The sequence below is a fragment of the Macaca thibetana genome, chromosome 6 (genome assembly GCF_024542745.1).
Source record: "Macaca thibetana thibetana isolate TM-01 chromosome 6, ASM2454274v1, whole genome shotgun sequence".
In the NCBI taxonomy this organism is placed as follows: Eukaryota; Metazoa; Chordata; class Mammalia; order Primates; family Cercopithecidae; genus Macaca; species Macaca thibetana.
In genome coordinates this window covers 136,663,713-136,687,732 of record NC_065583.1, presented here as the reverse complement: position 1 = coordinate 136,687,732, position 24,020 = coordinate 136,663,713, and the positions used below count along the sequence as shown (strand labels likewise).

The 24,020-nt window shown below is 37.0% G+C and overlaps 1 protein-coding gene across 7 annotated transcripts in view; it reads right to left on the bottom strand.

Moving 5' to 3' along the window:
* The window catches only part of SPEF2 (sperm flagellar 2), a 189,541-nt gene that overhangs the window by 94,960 nt on the left and 70,561 nt on the right, over positions 1 to 24,020 (bottom strand). For 5 of the 7 annotated variants that reach the window (XR_007726853.1, XR_007726855.1, XM_050795775.1 and 2 more), the window contains 9 exons: positions 19,947 to 20,166; positions 18,573 to 18,727; positions 16,942 to 17,017; positions 15,513 to 15,574; positions 13,511 to 13,614; positions 10,554 to 10,810; positions 6,608 to 6,716; positions 5,431 to 5,588; positions 1,498 to 1,671 (listed from right to left, as the gene is read on the bottom strand). Coding sequence is in view for 4 of the 7 variants with exons in the window: in XM_050795775.1 (XP_050651732.1) it covers positions 1,498 to 1,671; positions 5,431 to 5,588; positions 6,608 to 6,716; positions 10,554 to 10,810; positions 13,511 to 13,614; positions 15,513 to 15,574; positions 16,942 to 17,017; positions 18,573 to 18,727; positions 19,947 to 20,166 (1,315 nt within the window). In the remaining 3 variants the exon portion in view is untranslated. The remainder of the gene's footprint in view (positions 1 to 1,497; positions 1,672 to 5,430; positions 5,589 to 6,607; positions 6,717 to 10,553; positions 10,811 to 13,510; positions 13,615 to 15,512; positions 15,575 to 16,941; positions 17,018 to 18,572; positions 18,728 to 19,946; positions 20,167 to 24,020) is intronic. The other 2 variants (XR_007726854.1, XM_050795774.1) reach the window with 1 other exon arrangement.

Sequence of the window (24,020 nt, the reverse complement as noted above, 5' to 3'; positions counted from 1 at the left end):
ATAATTCCAGGCTCACCGGACCCACTGTGAAAACTGTCTCCCCAGTTCTTTTTCTTTCTTTCTTTCTTTTCTTTTTTTTTTTCTGGAGGCAGAGTTTCACTCTATCCCCCAGGCTGGAGTGCAGTGGCGCCATCTCGGCTCACTGCAACCTCCGCCTCCCAGGTTCAAGCAATTCTCCTGCCTCAGCCTCCCAAGCAGCTGGGATTACAGGCGCCTGCCACCACGCCCAGCTAATGTTTGTATTTTTGGTAGAGATGGGGTTTTGCCATGTTGGCCAGGCAGGTTTTCAACTCCTGATCTCTGGTGATCCAAAGTGCTGGGATTACAGGGATGAGCCACCACGCTCGGCCTGTCTTCCCCAGTTCTAAAAAGCATTTTACATATTTCCATTTTCCTCCAGACCTCTGAATTGTTTTTTTAATTTCCTAATGAGATAGTGGGAAAAGGGTGTATATTTAATTCATGTCTTTGTGTTTTATTGTTGACATGATAAAAGCATTTTTTAGGGTTTGTGTATTTTGCCTGTAGTTAAGTTCTAATTTCCTGGAGTGAAATGGTCTTTAATATACCATAATATCTTACTAAAGTCTTCAAATTTTTTTTGTTTAATATGAATTAAGTTTAATTTTAAAAATTCAGACCTATCTCAAATCTCCATAAGACTATAGAGTTTAGAAGTGTGGTCATGACACAGTATCAAAGATACTTAGGTAGACATGGTGTAACTGCACAGTCAGCCATTTATGAAGCTGAAACTAGAAACCAAAGCCTCATTTGTTTTATACACACACACAAATAGATACTGACACTCTACCAATATCATGCATTAAACAATTAAGCACTTCAATTTTGTCATTATATTTATTGTCTACCACTGAATGCTAGACTTATGGTCCTTAGGAGTTAAGGATCTAGAAAAAACTTAAACTAAAAATGTTCTCTATCTAGGCTCTTTATCTCTATGTCCATAAATATATGTTTACTGAGATGGCAGGAGCGTGTTTCTGTACTTTTATAATCACATAGTCCTGAAGATTTACAATTACATATAAATTCTAGTTCTATTGGTTGCTGTTAATTTGTTCCCTTATTCTGGTGGAAAACCAGCTATAGTCATTCTTATTTTATTAAGATGCTCTTACTCATTACATAAATCTAACTCCGTAGTTCAGCAAACAGACGTGTATCCTCTTGATCTGCCTGAAGTTACCTGTTGCTCTGTGTCTTTTCCTCTTCTCCTCTGTGATCTTACTCTAATCAGTAGACCTAGGTGTGATGACTCCATGTCTCCTCCTACACAGCGAAGAAGCTGGGCTTTGTAACAACTACGCATTTAGCTACTCCAAGAGCTTTTCCACCTCCATCTGAGTGTAAAGCCTTGTTTCATATGATTGAAGTTGCCCAAAGTCTGAATGTAGATAGACTACAATTTATAATTCTTTACTGAGTAAAATTAAGAAACTGAAAAACAGGATTATAAATCATTCTGTCAATCACCTGATTGAGGTTTTCCTTTTGCAGTAGGAGTTTTTGAAGGCACATGATGAAGATGAATTTCCTTCTCTTTTTCTGGTTCAGGAGGAGGAGCGGGAGGAGGTGTAGGAAGTGGAAGCTCAGCCAGGGAAGCTGCTGCTTTTTTCTCAGCTTCCTTTTCTTCTAATTTCTTCTCAACTTCAAAAGGATGATAAGAATTGACCTTCATTAGCGACTCTAGATATCTACTATTTCACTTGAACTAAGAGAAATCTAAATTAATACAAAACACTCTTATGTATTTAAAGTTAATTCATGGTTTTGGGCTTTCTCTTAAATCTTCTAGTCCTTAAAGCTAAGATTTCAAGTCTTCTCTTCCTTGTCAGAAATATGGTTGCCCTTGCCTCTTGATGGCAGTGGTGGTAATGTTGATGGGTAGTGGTGGTGATGATGGTGTAGTTGTGATGGTGGTTGTGGTATTAATAACAGTGGTGTTGACTGTGGTGGAGGTAGAAGTGGTGATGGCTGTGGGGAGGATGGTGGTAGTGACGGTGGTGGTGGTAGTGATGGTGGTGGTGGTGATGGGGGTGGTGGTGGTGATGATGGTGATGATGGTGGTGATGGTGGCAGAGGTAGAGGTAGTGGTGGTGGTAATGGTGCTGGTGATAGTGGTGGTGGAGGAAGAGCTGGTAATGGTGGTGGAGGTGGTGATGACTATGGTGGGGATGGTGGTAGTGGTAGTGGAGATAGAGGTGATGATGGTGGTGATGGTGGTGGAGGTAGAGGTGGTAATGGTGCTGGTGGTAGTGGTGGTGGAGGTAGAGGTGGTGATGGTAGTGGAGGTGGTGATGGCTATGGTGGGGATGGTGGTAGTGATGGTGGTAGTGGAAATAGAGGTGATGATGGTGGTGATGGTGGTGGAGGTAGAGCTGGTAGTGGTGGTGATGGTGGTGGAGGTGGTGATGGCTGTGGTAGGGATGGTGGTAGTGATGGTGGTGGTGGTAGTGGTAGTGGAGACAGAGGTGATGATGGTGGTGATGGTGATGGAGGTAGAGGTGGTGATGGGTCTGGTGGTAGTGGTGGTGGAGGTGCTGGTAGAAGTGATCGTGGTGGAGGTAGAGGTGGTGATGGCTGTGATGAGGATGGTGGCAGTGATGGTGGTGGTGATAGTGATGGTGATGGTGGTGGTGTGGTAGTGGTGATGGTAGGAGTGGTGATGGTGGTGGTTGGCATGGGGGTGATGAGTAATATATGTGTATTTGTGTGTACGGAGCTGATATAAAGGGTTAGCAAGTGGGTGCCAAATGTAAAAGTGATAATCTGGAAGTAGCTAATAAAGATGAAGAGAAAAATAAAAGATTGTTTGAAAATATCCAGTGGGAAAGCAAAATGAACAAGTATAAAAAGACTGTAAAGGGCAATGTAATACAAGAGGTGGGGTGAGGAGGAAATGGAAGGGGAAAGAAATGTGTATCACTAACTTTAATAAGTGAATACAAAGCACTTAGAATACTGCACAGTACATACATCCTCGATTAAGCCTTAGCAATTCATTCATTCCTGCAACAACCATTTATTGAACCTGAATTATGCCTTGAAGAAAAGGAAGGATTACAACAATAAAGTAAAACTACTATTTCTAATGATAATAATTATAATAATATTGCAAACAATAGTTCTGATTGCTGGAGATACAACAGTAAAACAAAACAGAAAAATCAATGGCCTTATGAAGCTTACATTCTAGTGGTAGGAAACAAACCATAAATATGATGAATAAGTTAATTTATACAAGAGTTAAGATGGTGATAAGTGCTACGGAAAAAAAATAGAACAGAGTAAGGGAGACCAAAGTGTTGTGGGCAGCTTCTTACGTTTTAGACAGAGTGCCAGGGTGAGTATGCCCAACCATAGGGTGACGTCTGAGCAAAGACATGAAGCAAGCCAGGGAGTGAGCCTCGTGGATTTCTGCTGAAAGTGTGTCCCAGTCAGAGGAGATGGTTAGCCCAGATGCCTGGAGGGATGGAGCATGGCCAACTGGAGTCTTTCTAGGCTCCCATCATTGTGATGACCCTTTGCCTTTCGTGATGCAGTTTCACCTTTCCTGGCACACCTTCCCTGACTGCCCAGTCTTTCCATCCCTTCACACTGCGGAGGCCCACAGCTCTACTGAATGTACCACTGGCGATGAATGCCTATGTTCTTGCATGGCTATTTCTCTTTACATGTGCTCACTCCACCCTTGGATTACTCTTTTCATTTCAGCAAGCCAGGAGGTTTCATTCTATTAGACATTCTTTCGAAGTGGAAATTCGGGGTTTTAGTTCTGATTTTTGAAGTAATTCATCATTATTGTTTTAAACATCCAAGAATTAAGACAAGTAGAAAGGGGAATTGCCTGTTAAGTCTCTTTAAGTCCCATCTCCTTCCCCACCATCAAGTATTATATATGCTGCCCGACTCTTCTGTGCATATGTATTTTAATACATAAATATGTACACTTTCCTTAAAAGAGACTATTTTATATGTAACCTGCTTTTTCCTACTTAACAGTATATTGTGGTCAGAATATAGAAGTACCACATTCTTTTAGTTTTTTAACTTAATTGGGATGTTTAATATAGAGCACCGGGCTAGGTTAATGTTTATTGTTTTAATGATTAAACATCTGTTAATTACCTGTTTGAAATATAAATCTTAAATAAGTGATAACTGAGTCTATTAATGTAGTCAGTGATTATTAGAATGCAAACTCTTTAGGAAAATGTTGAAGTTGAGTCTAATAGTTGGCAAAAACAAACTGATTCTAACCCATAACTTCAAGCCTTTATGGGTTAGAATTGGTTTGTTTCTGCTTCCCAACCAAGACTCTGTAAGATTGCTATTCTGTCAAATGACATGTTAAGCCTCTTAAAATACTATATGATTGTTTTTCTCTTTGAAAGGTTCATGCTGGTAGTTTTTGGAGTAGGCATTTAGATGTAGGAGTTTGTCTTTCTAAGTGTGAGCTCCTGGATATCCATGGTGATTGTGGTTTATGTCTATGGGCTATTTTAATGTTAATTAACTGGTACATTATGGTAGTTAGGTCACAAATTTAGTGACAGGAGACAGTACGCTATCAAGGCAACTTTAGAATCCTTTTCACACCATTAACTTTGACCATTTTTTACTATACCAAGAAACTGTAGTTGCCAATATAATTTGGGATAATTGATAAACAAAAAGGAAACATTTATTTTTCAAATCATGTCTCCAAGGTAAAATCCCAGAGGAAATATGACATTGGACTGAAGTTAAAATCTCTTTCAATAAAAAGCTTCAATAATAATATAAAAAGTTAGTGGGCAATTATCATTGGTTGAATGAAGGAGGAAGGAGATCTGTGTAGTTTTATTTGTGTAAGATAAAATATGAAAGCAAGTTAATATATAATTAATAATCAATTTAATAATAAACTTATAACAAAATAGGTGGATTTGAGAAAAAATGGCCTAGTGTGTCCATCCTAAAAGAGGAATTCACATGGTTTCTTTATAATGCTAAAGCTAACAAAGTAAAACCTTTACCTTTATCTACAATATCCCTAATTTTCATTAATTTTACTTAAAAACATCTAATTAACAAATAAAGATTGCATATATCCCGAGAATAAAATGTGAATTAATATCCTTAAATTTAACTCTGCTGGGTTTTGTTGTTGTTGTTGTTGTTGTTTTGACATGAAAACAATGTTTTCAGAGTGATGGTCTCTTTTTGATTAAAATAAGAGAGAAAAATCTTTTATTCAGAAACACATACAACAGAAAGCTAAAGACAGAGGCAGAACACACTTGTAGATAGAATAAATCCAAAGATAAGAAAGAACTTTTGAATCACATCTTCCTTTCGCCCCAAACTCATTAAAACCACACATTTTAGTTGCCTAAACTCAAGACTATAAACAAATGTAAATACCTTTATTCTTTTTTTTTACTATTTCAGTCGTAAGAATTTCTTTTAGTTTTTCGCATAAAGATTCCTTATCTATTTCAGCATTGATTTTTATCAAAATATTTTCTGGCTCTGAAAACCTTTGCTTCAATAAAGGCCAGTTGTCCAAGAAGCCTATAATTCTGCAAAATCAAAATATGATATGAATATCTCATACTGATCAAAAGATTAGAATGATATTAAGCATAAATTATCCGACATGCATAATGAAAAGATAGGCTGCCAATATAATTGCATCTGAAAAAGAAACAATGTTATTTATTTTAGATTAAAGAAGAAATTACTTAATGTCATCAAGACATATTTTTTGAGATGTATGAGAGTAAAAGAGGAAAATGTCATTGGTTCAGGAAAACTTTTAGTGTAAGTTCAGGTCTCCAAGTGAAAATCTAAGAAAACATCATCTATGCTCCTAGTAGAATAACTCTGAACTCTCTTTGGATGGTAGCTACAGCCTGATTCACCTAGGCCATCTATTTTTCTCTCAGAGATAGAAATTGAAGAGATCTTTGAGTAAGTATAGTTGGTTTAGACTTATATACTTTACTCAAAAGTGTTCTTGGAATAATTCTTGAAACTTTTTTTTTTCTTCCTGGAGAGCAGACAGCCTTAATGTAGCTCAAATTACTCTTCCCTGGTTCATTTCATATTGTTAAACTTATCAGGGTTTCATAAAATTGTCTAATTTTGTCTAAATTTCCCTTTCCAATGGCAAATTGCACAAAACCAAAAGAATAATTTTATTTTAGCAAAATAGAAGTAGTTTACAGTCCGATGCCTACCTTTTTGAAGTTTACAGTCCGATGCCTACCTTTTTGAAGTTCCATCACTGTCACCGGCATTTCCTTAAAGAGTGCTGAATCAGGATTCCATATAATTAACTTATAAGTTCATGTAACCATAAAGGGAAGTATTGCCTGATTTAATTCTTCTTTTTTCAGACTATAATGACTTGCGCTCTAAATATGACAGCTAGCACATAAATATTTCACTAATTATCAAAACTACTTAGTTTTCTTTAACCTGTTAAAGACTGAATGCTAAGAAATAGATATTCTTCTAGGTCTGATGATTCCAAAGTGGTTGTCAATCTATTCTAAAAGCATGAAACAAGAAGCAGAGCATTTAGTTAAAAACTAACCTATGTTGTATCTGGTCTCTTAAATTTTGGTCTCCACCCTTATCTTGATTTTCAGCAGCTACACGTTGACTGATGTCTTCGTGAGCAGTTTTGTAGGACAATTCTTCAGCTACGGTATAAAATTTATTTAATTAGATAATTTTCAAAACCAAAGTTGCTACTTACTGCTAAAATATACTGATGAAAGATGCCAAACAAGATAGAGTCCTGTATTTGGTACAGTGTTACTTAAAAATATTTTAAAAGATGTTGGGTCCAGTGTTACTTAAAAATATTTTAAAAGATGTTGAAAGAGTATAGTTTTGAGATAAGAATTCGATTGTTTTCTTGGAAATTGGGGAAAATAAGTAAAACATTAAGATAAGCTGTAGTTTCAGTGTAAGGATCTCAGGATTGTCTATGATAGACGAGAATGAAAAATGATGGGTCATCATGAATAACTAACTTGAAAAGAATTGGAAAAATTAACAGGGTGATGTAAAAATTAAGGCGAAAGAACAAGGTGGCTGGAACGTCAACATAAAAATTATTTTTTGATATTATATTGCAATATAATAAAATTATTCTGTTTCTTTCTAGACTTTATGATCTCCCTGCAGAATAGACATAAAGGAATAGACCCAAAGAGATCAAAAACAAACAAACAAAAAAACCAATCTCAACAGCTCTGATTGAGTCCTATTCTGGATTAATGATACAAAGTCCAGAATACTCACCAATTTAGAATAAATAAAAAATCATAAAGAGGAAAGAAAGCCTTGAACTAGATTAAAAGAAATTAGAATTACTCAATATAAGAAAACATTGAATAGTGAATTAATACAGTTCAAGCAAATGAAGAACCCTCACAGGATATAGTAATCAGTTGTTCTTCATCTCCATTCATAACAGAACAAGGTGAAATGAATTTAGAATGCAGAACGATGCTTTGAAATGATTAATAAAACCCAAGGATCACATTGGAACAGGTAACTGAAGAAAACTGTGGAAGTGCCCTTCTTGGGAGATGCCCATGCATCATCTCATGTTTGCTACCTCGCGGCTGTCAGGACTTCAGTGCACGGATTAGCATTCCTCTCTGTCCAACCTCCCAACCTCCCAGCCCCAGGCAGTGCTCCTTCCCCTTCCCTTCACTCGTGGTACTCTGTACCACGGCCACTGAATTTTGTGATCATCCTGAATGGCTCCATCTTTGCAATCTTAAAGACCTATACTCCTACCACAAACTTTCCAGCTCTGGTATTGTTGATGAATTTCTTCACTAGCATCCAGTCCCTACATTCCTACCTCCTTTTTCCCCAAATGTATCAGCATTATCCTGACTTCACTTTATGCTTTCTAGCAAACCTAAACTGCATGAATGAACACTTCAAGTTCTCCCTGCCTCTTAACAACTCCAATTTCTGTGTCCTTCTGCTGTACCAGCCTTAAATGATATCTTTTTTATTTTTTAAGGCTTATGCTTATAGGCATTTTTGAATAAAAATACACAACCTTTATTCTCACTAATTCCCTAGCTAAAAAAATCAGTTGAGCTCTTTCATATATATATATATATATATGGACCCTTTTCTAAAATAAATAAAGAGATAAATAAAAAAACTAAAAAAGTAACAAATATCCTGTGGCCATGGCTCTTTTTTCTTCTTTCAGAGATAAACTTCTTGGGAGTTATCTCCACTCGCTCTCCATCTCTGTACCTCCCACTCACACCTCAACACACCGCAATCGTTCCTTCTCTCTCCTACCCTCCATGAAATGGCTCACATACCAGTCACCAAAAATGCCAAAGGACACATTTCAGTCCTTATTTTGGCTTGTTTTATAATACTTATAGGTAAAATTTAGTGTATAATTCTTAAAAGCTGTTACATATATTATGTCATTTAATACTCAACAAAAACTTGTAAGTGGGATTGAGATTCTATAATTGGCTCCAAATTGCACCGTTCATAAATAGTAGAGAAGGGATTTGATTCCAGGCAATACGACTCCAGGTTCTGGACTTCTTTTTAATTTTTATAGTCTTTGTTGCATTATACTTGCCAAAAAATGCATACACTAATATTCATCTCCATGAATTAATGAACCGAAGACAGTCAGCACCCAGATATACAAACATCATCAGTCCCAGAAGCCCTTTCCTGTTCTTTTTCAGTCACCATTAGCCACAAAGGGTCAGTATTTGATGCCCTGAACTCAAAATCTGTTTCTACTCTCACCAGAGGGTGAACATTACTGTTCTGTCTCAGGTTGACCAATGGCTAAACAGCGGAGGCAGCCACCTCTTCTTCCATTCCGATGTAGACTTTTACTCTCACAATGGCCATTCCCCATCCTTATGTCCGCCAGTCTCCTGCCCATTGGCTTTGAGTCTGGATCATTTACCACAGCCCAGCCCTGGCAGGACTTTGTAGCCCACATCGCTTTGGATGTAGCATGTTTCTCTGTGATGATGTTCTTCAGGTTTCTCCATAGACCCCGAACCCCATGCTGCACCTGACCCTAGTGGCTAGGCTCCCACTCAGCCTAGGCTCCTGCTGGTCTGGAAGGGGGATTACATGACACATTTGCCTTGAAGACTTGTCCTTCTTTGGCTTATGAGACACTACTGTCCCAGGCTTTCTTCTTCACCATTAGCTGCTGCTTCTAAACACTTATTCCTTTGCTCTCCCCCAGTAAATTCTGGTTATTATGTATAGAGCAATATGATTTTTTTGGAGACGGGGTCTCACTCTGTTACCCAGGTTGAAGTGCAGTGGTGTGATCATACCTCATTGCAGCGTTGAATTCCTGGGCTCAAGTGATCCTCCCACCTCAGCCTCCCATGTAGCTAGGATCAGAGACATGTGTCACCATGTTGGGCTAATATTTTTATTTTTTGCAGAGACAGGGCCTTGCCATGTTGCCTAGGCTGATCTCAAACTCTTGGGCTCAAGTATTTCAAATCATCTTTTTTACAGTGTGGAAATTGTCTCAGCTGGACAAAATTTACTTTCATTTCTAAGAACAGGAATCATTTGCATTACTATCAATTTCCTACTATTTATAGCGTTATAGAAGAGTTGAGTCAAAACCAATGAAAAACACAGACCCTTATAGAATCAGGCATCCCCAAGGGCCCAAGAGGCAATAGTCAGCCTTGTAGTAAAATGATGTGCAGGTAATCATTTGTCGATTTCAAAGTCTTCCATCATTTTTCCCTGATGTATTTACCACATGCTTATTATCATGTGCCAGATTCTGTTCTAAACATGTAACTCTGATCTCATTTAATACCCACAACAAAAAAAGAGCCATTTTATCATATAGGTTGTGACACCAAGGCTTAGAATAATAAAGTAACTTTCTCAAGGTCAGATACGTCATATGTAAGAAAGCCAAGGTTCAAGAAGTGCTTTTACCCATAAGTATATAATTTGTGGAATAAAGGATTTTTTTCAAGGTTGAAAAATAGTTAAACTATGAATTTTTGCAAGAAGATTTAACCCCATCATGTGAAGTCTTCAGCTGACTGATACCTGCTCTTCAGAGTTAATACTCAGTCCAAGAAAAGGATGTTATCAGATCCTTTCTTACAGCACAGATGTGGTTTATGACCCTCAAGAGGGTGACCCACCAAAACATGCTAGACAGCCACAAAGCACTCCTCCATATGCGCACATCTCAAAAAAACACCCCTATGACAGGGGAACTCCCAAGTTGATGGGAAGGTTCAGTGAGATGCTACAGTTGGACTGCAATTCACTAGTTCCAGTCTTTGTCCACAGTGCTGAATGCTAACAGTCAGAGCAAGAGGCAACTGTGCTCAGCTAGATAATTCTTTGATAGGCTGAAGTAGATTATTTTGTACTCACTTATAATTGTAAATGGGAGTACTCACTGATTCAAAGAACAAATAAAGTTTTCATTGTAAAAAGAGCATCAAAAAAGGTGTCCAGCTTACCTATTATATCCTTCATGCGACTCATTGAGGAAGTATCTGAAACGTCTAATAATATGACAAAATCAAATGCAGGAGAGGGAAGAGGTACTTCTTTGGAAGTCGCAGGATCAATAGCCAATGTGGATTTTTGTGCTTTTTTTCTCTCCAGTTCTGTGAGGTTTCTATTGTAGCCTGTAAGAGCTTCTTCCAGAAGCTGTGCTTGGTTTAAAGTCATTGGAAAACCATCTAGGATCCAGTGCTGATTCACAGGTATCTCGCTAAATTGAAACAGGACAACTCATGAATATTTTGTTAGACACAAATACTTTGGAAATTATATGATAAATCTTTCCTTTTTCTTTCAGCTCCACAATAACTTCCTACTGCATGAATTTCATTACTTTATAGCTAAAAGATTAGGCTCACTAATGTGCCACAATCACTCCTTTGCTTAAAATACTTTTGTGAATACTTGCTGCCCTCCAAATCTGTTCCAGAAGCTTTAACACATTAAAATTAACTGGCCACACCTGTATTAGTCCCTTTTCATGCTGCTGATAAAGACGTACCCAAGACTGGGCAATTTACAAAGAAAGAGGTTTAATTGGACTCACAGTTCCACAAGGCTGGGGAGGCCTCACAATCATGGCAGGAGGCAAAGAGGAGCAAGTCACATGGATGGCAGCAGGCAAATCGAGAGCTTGTGCCGAGAAACTCCCGTTTTTAAAACCATCAGATCTTGTGAGACCCATTCACTATCACGAGAACAGCATGGGAAAGACCCGCCCCCATGATTCAGTCATCTCCCACCAGGTCCCTCCCACAACACGTGGGAATTACGGGAGCTACAATTCAAGATGAGATTTGGATGGGGATATAGTCAAACCATATCAACACCTTATTTCTCTATAACTTGTTGTCTCTTACAATTTTGCACCATTTACTTCAAACAAACTCATCTCCTCAATGTAAGGTGAGTGTGAATTGCATTTTCTATATTGTTCATAGACTGTTCCTCCTTTGCACCTCAGTTTCCTAATTTATACAATGGGGTAACATAACATACTTCATAAGGCAGTTGTGAGGATGAACTGAAATGATGCATTTTAAAAACTCGGCACAGAGCTTAGCACATACTGGATACTTGTACTGCCAACCTGGAGAGCTCTTCCTATCCCACCCAAGCCTGTGTAGAGTCATAGTATCCTGATCTCAGTTTCTCTGACTTTCACTTTGCCATGCAAATGGTTATATTTCTCTGCTTAACACAAATTCAAGTGAGTCTTTTAAAATCTCAGTTAGATTATAGGATGCTGAAGTGCAATTGGGGTTTTGCACTCAGCACAGTGTCCTCTTTAGAGAATGGGTGTTGAATAATTATTGTTTTAATTTGCAGCTGGAAAACAAGGTGAGAAAGGCATAAACTTAGACTGTGTTCTTCTAAGCCCTTAAATTATGCAAAATTGTGTTTTTGGCCTTTGGATTCAAATATATAATTTCATTTATTTCTGTCGAAAATCATATTAAACAATGGAATCCCCTTTCCAGAGGTTTCTGAGTCTACTTTGGGGCCTGCATATGATCCTACCAATAATGTAGCAAGGAAGGAGGGGGAAAACAGAAGTTAAAGGAAATTTCATTACTTGTGCAAAGTCATGAAACTAAAAATCACCCAAATCCAATGATCTTTCCATAGTATCAAGCTATCTTCATGTCACTGTCTATTTCTCTCATTAGGTTATTAAGAGCAGGAAAAGACTTCAATTTGGTTTTATAACTTGTTTAGAGCTTGGTGAAGCATTCTGCATAGAACAAATTTGTTGATTTGGGCCTAAGATGGGAAAGAGAATTTCCTTGAGTTCCTTCCTCCACCCACAGTCACAGGAGCCACTTCAGAGGAAGTGGGAGGTGAGGGCCACCCTTGTTCAGCCGTAGTGTGAGGACATGAGATGATGGGGAGTCAGGAAACCTGGACTTTGGCTGGGGCTACACCACTAGCCAGACATATAACTGGAGTACCTCACTGAACTGTCATGTGCCTCCCTTTCCTTATAGAAAAAATGACGGATTTAGACTGGATCAAAGATTTCACACTGATGACTGTCATCTGGAGGAGCCTTAGGGGCAATGAGGATAGTGGTAGTGGAAGGAGGGTAATGGAGTTCTGACGATGGGGTGTGGAGGTTTCAGTTCCACTGAAACTAAAGGGAAGAACTGCTTTATATCTGATACTTTTCATATACATTATTCTTTGGAGCAGGAGCAAAGAATCCCATGGCTGAAACATGCTTTACATCACTTCTGAGAAATGTTACAACTGTTAGAGTGAGGTCCCTCCTAGCTCTGGGCGGCCCTGTGATCTGATTTCTAGACACATCATCATTGAGAAGCAGCTTAAATCTTTAATGTCATCTTTTAAGAAAACACTAAGGGAAGTCCATTCCAGATGCAGAGTAGAACTCTCAGTCCTCCTTCCTCATCTCTCTTGGTCTCACTGGTTCCACATTCCACATCTCACTACTCAGTTCTGCTTCCTCACCTACTTCAAGCTGTCTGCAGCTCTTTCTCAGGGGGCTTTTTGACAGTTTTATCCAGCCTACTTGGCCTTCTCTCTTTATTACATTCATTAGCCAAGTCTCTATGGCTTCTTTTTTCCCCGTGGTCTGTGACCACGCAATTGAGTGTTTCCCTTGGCTTTTCCAATTACTCAATTTCTCCTTGAATTCCCCCCAGGTAATAGAACCTGACTTTATTCATATCTGGGTAAAAGAAGTCAAGCTTGGTATGGGAGAAGAAGTGGAATATAGGCATGTAAATCACAAAATATATCTATCTTTTCATTGCTATATATTTTCTTATACAGATGAGTGAAACTTATGAGATATTAAAACAAAAAAATTTCCATATTATTCTGGATACATCTTTGTGTGATAAAGAATATATTAAATAGATAAGAAGAAGAAAAATGCAGTACATACTTAATAGCATTTACCACGATGTCAACAAGCAGCACATCAGGAATGCTCTTTCCTTTCTTCAGCAACTGTTCTGATTTTGCACCAAGTTGAGCACGCGTAGTGAGCTGGGAAAATAAACAAGAAATGACAGAAGATGGCTAATTTAAAAGTCAAATTCCAAATGTTTGGAGGAAAAGTCAATTAAATGACCATGCTCTCTGATGATGACACTGATCATGTGGCACAGTTGGGGAGTCAGGGAAGCATTTCAGGAAAATGTGTGCACAGAATGTGAGGCTCTTCCTTCGAGGCTCCCTCCCTTCCCAGATTGTACTCTTCAATTGCAGCTGCTCTTGCATCCCCAGACTTAATTCTCTAATACCTTAAATCAGAAAGATTGAGCTCTCTGCTTGGGCTGTAGCCACTCATGCCATGCAGACAGGGGCATGCCCTCTGGGGGAAAACTCATATAAACATGGCCCTTGCCCAGTGAAGTTCTCATCTTTCCATGGTCAAATTCCACAGATTTTCTGCCTGTTGTTTGCTGCTTGCTTGTTTGCTGTCTTCTTTTAGCCCTCAAATAATTATCTTTTCTATTTTGCCTAGTGTTTATACTTGTTATTTGTAGGTTAGTCCAGTACAAGCTACTCAATATCACTGAAACAGGAACTTACTTAGAGTCTATTCTTAGCTCAGCTGCCAGAGTGAGAATGTTATGTCAAATGGTATGGCTCTATTCCAAGCCCTGTTAAAATTCTCCCTTTTACTCCAAATGTCCCAATAATTGCCTGAGGGCCTGACTGACCTGATTCTTTTCCTTTCTCACCCATGTCTCTAACCTCATCCCTTACTAAATACTCTCTGGCCCAGCTGGCCAGGCACTTTCCTGCCTCACTATCCTCACAGCCTGGAACACTTCCCCCGATCCCGTGGGCTGGTTCTGTCACCTCTTTCAATCTGCTTAAGTCTCCCTTTCCCAAGGAGGCCTGCCCGATGTCATAAGGTGACCAGCTGTGCCTCTTTCACTGCCCTTGGCCTGTGCTCCTGCTCCCCTTGCTCCACTCTATGTTTCCTTTTCTTATGACACTCATCATCATCTTCAATTTCATACTTATCTCTATGTTCATAGTTTATTATGTCTCTCTCCATTAGAGAGACATAAACACCACAAGGGCAGGGAATCCTGTCGTTTGTATTCACTGATATATCCAAGGTATTAAAACACTGTACAAAACAACATATGCTCTTTGAATTGAATTGAATATGGAATTTGTGAGATTTTAAAGTCAATAAAGGTAAATATAAAACATACTTATCCTTTCTGCTAATTCATATTTCAAATTCACAGAGTAAATAAGTCTCCTTTTCCTGCTTTTTCTGAACCCATTTCTCTCCCATTGCTCATCTTGTTTACAGTTTGGTGTATATCCTTCCAAAACTTTTTCTATCTTTAAGCACTTTTGAAACCTAAAATATTATAAAACTGTTTTTCATGATAAGATGCATAATAAAAAAATCAAATGTAATACAAACAATAAAATTTCACTTGGTTTAATCTGGTCATTCTATTTGATGACCAATTAGTTTCCATTAGCAGAAATAGTGAGTGAACTGTTGTAAACATTTTTTCAGGCATTAATAAAAAAAATTCTGTAGAGTCACTAACAAGAGTAAAGATAAATTCTGGAAAAAATATTTAAAGGTAAAGAGGGTATGAGTGAAATAAAAGTCATAAATTAAATGGTAAAGATTAAATGAATTTGGCCTCAGTCTAAAATTTTTAAAAGCACATATTTATTATCCTGGCAAAATTGAAGAGTAATTTCCACTGCTTTCAATATGAATATTGAGAATACAAAGAATGCTAAGTAAAGTCAGATGACCTAATATTATACCATCAAATTTACTTTGAAACCAAAGAAGAACACATTGCCATTTCATTGCGTTTGAAGACACTCCAAAACGCCATTAATCATGACATGTTTTATTATGCTAGTAGCTAAAATTAGATCATAATACTTACTTTTAAGAAACTATCACTGGATTTGATTTCTTCAGCTTTTGGTGTTTTATCAGCATTAGCACCTAGCAATAGGAAAAGCGGTAAAAACAAATTTCTGGTATTTACACCTAACAACCACAGCAGTATTTGACCATCTATGGTTTTGGACATAAGGGTTATGAGATCCAGCTATGCCTGAGATACTCAGAGGAAAGAAGTAATAGAATCACCACAGCATAGCTTTTACCTTCACTCACACCATTAAGATCCTGGCCACTATGTGTCTTGGTGGTTCCCATCCTTCCCTATCTCCCTCCCTTCCTCCCTCCCTTTCTGCATGATCTGAGCTCATAAAAATATCGTTAGGAATACTTTAACACAGTCAGGGGTCGCTTTTCAGAAGACAGTCAAGTTTTTCAAAAAAATGTTAAAATGTTATTTTTTTACACTTTTATTTTCCTGGATTACCAAGTTATAGATAAACGTCTTAAAAGCAGATGACTCTAGAAGTCAGAGGTGTTTTAACTTAAATTCTATGAAAAAAAGAGAAGTTTTAACAGTGTGTTTATAATTACTTAGACTAATGTATAATAAAATATGTAATAAAATACTTATAATAGTTTTAAAAAATCAACTAAAATTATCTCTTAAGAAACAGATAACAGGAATAAGGGACAGATAGCATCCTCTTAAGAAAGGAAAGTCCAACCTCTCTGGAGTGTTGTATGCTCATAGTAAACCTGGACATTGTTCAATGGTAATGGCAATAATAATGATAGCACAGGAGGAGCTCACTTCATGCTAGAATATGAGGAAGCTATTTAATATGGCAAAGCCTTCACTAGCACATACAGGAAAAAATATTTAATACTTAAAATTGTTTTCCTTCAATGGTTCTACAAAGGAGTTGAAGGACTGCAGCCCAGATCCCAAGGGAGATAACTTTTTGTTATGTTTGGGAAACTTAATTGCATTGGCAGTGCCCAAGGCTGAGAATAAACTTAGGAACCACTGTGCATATAGGTTAAAAAGACCAGCCCCTACAGCCTTCTGCAATACAATAAACAAAGCAGGAGTACGTTTGTAGAAAGCCCCAATTGTACTCATACACACAGTCTTACACACAGGTGAGAACAAGAAAAGACTGTCTGTCCCCTTGCACAGACAGGAAGAATGAGGATGATTTATTCTGGCTTCTTTCATAGTAGCAGCAAAACTAATTAACCATTTGAAGGAGACTCAAAAGGTTTTCTTGTAATTTTCATCTCATCCCCAGTTGTAGGAAAGAGTGATCTTGCTCCCTCTGTCAAATGGCCATATGTAGACAACTATATAAAACTCCCTTTGGTTCTTGTTTATTTCCCTGAAAGCATGTTCGTGCTCACATATATGTGTTCTCATTGTTTCTCTCTCTAATGTAAATAATAGATGATTTGTTTTGAGATCTTACTAAGTATTGTTTCACCTTCTGTTTCTGGTAATACTTCATTTGAAACTGGACCAGCTGAAAATACATTTTGTGGATCCTTTGGAGAGAAAACAAACACAGGGAGGGACTTTACCATTGCTATATTTAATAATTCTCCTAATTTTATATCTATAAGTAAAGGTTTGAGAACAAATACTTTTTATCTATAACATTAATGATTTTAAAGGAGATTAAAGTTTCAGTCCTAAATTCTTATTTCCAGAAACAAACAAGATTGGATAATTGCACTTATAGAAATACACAGTAACCTGTGATGTAATCTGTCTTTTGAATGATCTTCAATTACTATGTAAAATATGCCCATTACTATTTTGAAAAGATAATGGAACCTAAGGAAAGGGTAGAGTTTACGGAAAACCATCTTGAACAATCCTAGAGATGTCAGTCATAGCCATAGGGTAATTTTTAAAAAATGTACATTGTCTATTACTTTATTGATTAAAATATAAAGATATTACAACATGGAAGAAGAGAGAGCCCACCATGAAGAAAACTTCTCCCAGTTATTTTCAAAATTAATTGTTAAATGACATTTATTTTTGCAGGCTATGCAAATGATCTGGATCAGATTATCAGCTAATTCATTCAGTTGCAGAGGCAGCATAAGGTAGAGAGAGGAAAGAGTAGTGGACTTACAATCTGGAACCTTAATCACAGAGAAGCCATTGACAAGCCTTCTGACTCCAAGCAAACCAATTCATGCTTAGGGTCTTTACTACATGCTCTGTAGAATGAGGGAGCTGGACTACATCAAGGATTCTGAAGGTGGGGCTACATTTTCCTATTCACCCCTCCACTCCAGGAATCATTATGCAATAATGAAATGAGATGCAATATTGATGGGAATATGATACAGGTAAACCTTTCAGAGAGCCATCCCCCAATTGAGATCTACTAATGTAGATCAGGTGTCAGCATACTACAGCTCATAGACCACAAAGGCCTACCAACAGTTTTCATACTTTTTCTGAACACCACTTCAGCAGTTGACCACTGTGAGACTGGAGACAGAGACTGGAGTCCTCCTCTACCTCTGTACCTGCTGGGATTCTACATCTGCCTCAACCACTGCCCAGGGCCAGCACTGGTCTCTGACTATACACTGGGGACTCTGATGTTGGCAACTGCCAGAAGCTGGGTGGGAGGATCTCCGTGCAGGAGTTGGTGACTTCTTGAGTTCCCGCAAAAGAATTATATACCACCCTCCCAACCTCCACAATTCAATCACTTCACCCACCCCCACTTACCAGCTAGTGGCTCTTTCATCGGGAGAATGGCTCCAGCTGACGGCTACTAGACCCAGAGGGGGCCCATCACACAAGACGGTCTACCCAGACAAACTGGTGGGAAGCAGGAGTTTTCTCTCTTGTTATACAAGTACCCACATAATATCCTTGATTTTACCTCTTGGCCTCAAATTTATCCTAAATATTTAACTTAAATATTTATTCTCTAGACTTTTGCAGAACCTAAAATTTTACTCTCTGGGTTTGTACAGAAGAAACTTCTGGTCTAGAAGACGTTTTAAATTCCATCCAGCTCCAAATCTCTAATGTGCTAGGCGCAGAAGAGAAAACTAGAATCACACTTGCCTGGCTTTCTTTAATCTCCTCCTGCAGAACTGGTAGAGCATTTTCTTCGTCTTTTTTCTGAATTGGTAGGACCTCACTGACTTTTTCATTGTCATGAAATGCTTGGATAGCTTCTTGGACAAGAGTGTCAATAGAAAGTATCCGCATAGGAAAGTCTAAAGTACAAAATATAATCTTATAAATAGCTTTTCATTTGGGAACTGGAAATTGTCTTTATGTGCTGGTTTTGCCCTATAACAGTCTTTCAGGCCCACTAGAACTGTCTTTTGGATCAAGCTTATTTTTGTTTGTTTTGTTTTGTTTGAGACAGAGTCTCACTCTGTGGCCCAGGCTGGAGTGCAGTGGCGTTATCTCGGCTCACTGCAATCTCCGTCTCCCAGGTTCAAGTAATTCTACTGCCTCAGCCTCCTGAGTAGCTGGGATTACAGGTGCATGCCACCACACCCGGCTAAATTTTGTATTTTTAGTAGAGATGGGGTTTCACCATGTTGGACAGGTTGGTCTCAAACTGTTGACCTCAGATGATCCACTCATCTCGGCCTCCCAAAGTGCAGGGATTACAAGCATGGGCCACCGCACCCAGGTGGATCAAGCTTCTTTTTAAAAAATGTGATAAGGCCTGGCGCGGTGGCTCATGCTTGTAATCCCAGCATTTAAGGGGCCAAGGTGGGTGGATCATGAGATGAGGAGATTGAGACCATCCTGGCCAACATGGTGAAACCCTGTCTCTACTAAAAATACAAAAATTAGCCGGTGTGGTGGCACGAAAAAATAAATCCGTCTCAAAATAAATAAATAAATAAATAAATAAATAAAAAAAATAAAATAGATAAAAAGTGTGATAAAATTCAAATAACATAAAGTTAAGTACTTCCACCATTTAAAGGATACATTTCAGTAGCACTTAGATATTCACAATGTGTGCAACCATCACCATTATTTTGTTCCTGAAATTTTTAATCACCCTGAAAGGAAATCCCAAATCAATTGAGCTGTCACTTTCATTCCCCTACCCCTGCCTCTCATGTCCAATAATTCGCTTCTTTCTCTATGGATTTGCCTATTTTGGATATTTCATACAAGTGGGCTCATACATTATGTGACCTTTTGTGTCTGGCTTTTTTCACTTAGCATAACGTGGTCAAGGATCATCCATGTTGTAGCATGTATCAATATTTCACTCGTTTTTATGGCTGAATAATCATAGCCTGGAAAATTATAAAATTTTTGATGATAGAGATTTCCCAACATATCATCAATGCTTCTTGTATGGTTTTTTTTTTTTTTTTTTTTTTTTTATAGACATAGACATTTGCAGCTACAGTCAGTGTAAATAGGACCTAATGGCAGGCAGAGCAGGAGAAAAAATTCTACCTTTTTGTAGAGACCTTAAAATGGTAGTTTTTCCACTTAATGTTTTCCCCAGTAAGCATCCTTTAACAGCAAATGAAGGTAATTCAGGTGTTGTTGATTCTGCTCGAGGAGGAAGAGATTTTTCAACTAGCCTATGAAGAATATGGCCCAGTATGCAATTGTTGGAGGGTGGTAAATTGTCAACCATTTCTTCTGGTAAGGCCCACTCTCCAACCATGTTCTGTAAAAATAACAATCAAATAAACAGAAATATTCTGAAAAGTGGAATTTAGGTATATGAAATATTTAAAAGTCAAAAGTAAATCCAAATCATAGCCAACAAAAGCCAATCAATACTTTAATTATATTATAAAAATGAGTAATAACATTAATAATAGTTTCATAGTAGAGGGCAGAAAAATGCTTCCTACATAAAAGCAAAAAATAAAAATAAAAAATAAAAAATCTTAGCTTATGAAAGTGAGCATATAAATTGAGACATTTTGTAATCTAGGTTGAATTTTAAGACATTTAAATTGATGTTATCACCAGTAAGCAGATAAAAGACAGTAATCATTTCTCTGCTATCTTATGCAAGTATTAACTTTATTTTATAATATTTTAAAGTAATAAAGATAAAAGAGAATTTTCATGTTCAATATCTCTAAGTCTAGCGTATTTAACTCCCACTTCATTCAGGTTTCTTGATGAAATGATCAAATGATTAGATGGAGAGAAAAAACACAGTACAGATCACATTCTCTGACTTGCATGTAATATAACTAGAAGTTGATTTCAGAAACATAGAAAAAAATAAGTATTTAAAATGAAAAGCATTCTTTAAAAATGATTCTTGTATGAAAGAGGAAATTGAGACTATAAAGTCTAAAAGGAACATTAAAACAACAGATTTATTAAAAATATGGGGTGGGATCAAAGTGTACACATAGGAAAATACCCCTTAGCCTAAAATGCCTTGATCGAGGTGCAGCGTTCAGTAAATCAGTAGACTAGAGTAAATAATATTCTATTGAATATTTCAAAATAGCCAGTAGAGAACCATTCAAAAGTTCCTAGCATAAAGAAAAGATAAATGTTTAATATGACAGATATCCCAATTACCCTGATTTGATTATTACATATTTTATAAATGCATCAATACATGTGTTTATTATGTATCAATAAAAAAATTAAAAAGAAGGAAAATAAACAAAGTAGACATTAAAATCGGGAATAAGAGTAATTTTAAAATAATCAAACTGGGAAGAAGAAACTTGTAAAAATAAAAATGGAAATTAATAAATTACAGAGGAAAACTATCCAGATACACTTTATTGATAAAATTCTAAAACTTATCCTTATTAATAATGATAATGAAATTTCTACTACTTTGACACAAAAGTGAAGAATAGCAAGTATCAATGTTGTAACATAATAGGAAAAATAGCAGACACATGTACTCTCTGTTCATCATAGCACTATTCACAATAGCAAAAACATTGAATCAACCGAAGTACCCATGAAGAGTGGAATGGATAAAGAAAATGTGGTATATGTACACCATGGAATAGCACAGTCATAAAAAAGAATGATGTCGTGTCCTTTGCAGCAATATGGGTGCAGCTGGAGGCCATTATCTTAAGCAAACTAATGCAGAAGCAGAAAATCAATGCTGCATGTTCTCACTTATAAGTGGGAACTAAACACTGGGTACACACGGACATAACGATGAGAACAGTGAACACTGGGGACTACTAGAGGGAGGAGATGCAGAGAGTGGCAAGGGCTAAAAAACTACCTGTTGGGAACTATGCTCATTAGCTGGGTGACAGGTTCAGTCACACCCCAAACCTAGCATCATGCAATATACTTCTGTAACAATCTGTAACAAATGTTTGCATGGTATAATTTTAATAAAAGTAGGAAGCGGGAAGAAAAAGAAGACGTTAGGCACAACTATACTATAGTAAATTTGGATTTATAACTGCATGGTAATAAATGATATTCTAAGAAAGTGCAAACGATTAAAATTAAGTAAAATCTTTGAAAAAATAAAAGCCATGAAATAAATGAAAACGATGTCATAGAACTATACTTATGAAAATTGAAGACACTAATGGTTTACAGAAAAATTTTGTTTCCTTAACTGAACAGAGATTTAAATGTTTAAAAGTCTTCTGGAGTATAGAAGAAGATAGAAAGCTTTCCTGTTTATTTGGCAAGACTAATATAACCCTTATACAGAAAATGTATCAAAGATAATTGACAAAAACAACATCCCAAAAGAAAACTACAAGCCAATCTCCCTTGGAAATATTTGGCACAAATCATGCATCAACATTAAAGTCAACGTAATATTAACAGACAATAAAGATACTAATTGACATTGACTCCATACTACGTAGCATATACTGTTGTTTTCATGCATTATGTCAAACGATTCTCACACAACTCTTACACACATAGTATTATTATTATCTTCCCGATTTACGGAAGAAAAATCTGAGTATTGCAAAGACTAAGTTATTTTTCCATGGTCACAATAAAGAGTAATGGCAAAACCTAGATTGGAACCCAGGCAGTCAGATCCCAGAACATGTACTCATATCCAGTATATGATGTTGACTTTATCCCACCATGACTGAATAAGAATTATTTCATGAATCCAAGGAAGGTTAAATACTAGAAAGCCTATGTACTATATTCATTAATAGGTTAAAATAAAAAAATAAAAGCATAAGATCATTCTGACAAAGAAACAACTGATACAACTCAAAATTCATTTCTGATTTTAAAAATACAAGAAAAACAAACAAAATAAAACCATATCTTAGTAAGTCATGAATTGAAGATACCTTTCCTAACACTCTCTAGACCAATGGTAAACCAAAATAAACTACACATTTTTCCATTAAAGGCAAGAACAAGAAAAAGTTGCTCATCATGAGTACTATTAGTCACATTATTTGGGAAGTTCTAGCTAGTGCAACAAAATAAGAAAAAGAAAGAAGCAGCACTGTCTCTAGGAGTAATGGTGGCTGCTGAAGAGCAGAGTTCCTTGTGCAGAGGTGGCAGCTATAACCTGAACTGCTGCTAGTGCTCTGGGGTGGTGGTGGCAGTGACAGTTTTCTTGTCAGACTTTGCTATGATTGTTCCAGTGATTTTCTTTGGAAGTTTAACCTTGAGTCTACTTTTGCGCCCACCTACGGATTCTTTGAGCCACCCACCATATTTTGAGTATTTTCTTTTCTTGCTTATTCAACAAGGATCCTTTTGTTTTTGCCTGCAAATATTTTGCTTGCAAAATTTTTTTGCTTGCAATTTTTTTTTGCTTGCAAAAGCTGACAACATCAATGGAATTAACAAAAAATTTATAGAGTCTATATATAGAAAGCTTCAAAATTTGACTATTAAGAAAAATGACTTGAACAGAGGGTGAGATAAAAAGGTTCAAAATTATAAACCATTTAATTCTCCCCCAAATTAATCTAATTTAATGTTTAATGACAATAAAAGTGCTAGTGTCATTTCCCCCTAGTCATCGCTCAAAGATTGATATGACAAATGATTTGAAAGTTAAAGTGGGCCAGGTGCAGTGGCTTACACCTGTAATCCCAGCACTTTGGGAGGCTGAGGTGGGCAGATCACGAGGTCAGGAGTTTGAAACCAGCCTGAACAACATGGTGAAACCCTGTCTCTACTAAAAATACAAAAATTTGTGCCACTGCACTCCAGCCTGGGCGACAGAGCTAGACTCCATCTCAAAACAAAAGTTAAAGTGCAAGAAGATATATAATGGGCAAAAAAACAATCCATTAAAAATACTTAAAAAGGAAAGTAATGGTAGTGTTGCCTTATTAGTTATGAAAGTGCTTTTAAAAAATATGGTAATGAAAAGAATGAGTTACAGGGACAGAATATTCAGTGTACAAAAATATAGATTCCAGAAACAGATCTAATTATATGTAAAAGTTTAGTATGTAATAAGGTTTATACTTCACATTAGCAGAGAAAGATTATTTTACAACTGGTATTTGAATAACTATTTATATATTTGGAAAAAAATAATGTTAGATATCCTTATACTTTCATAAA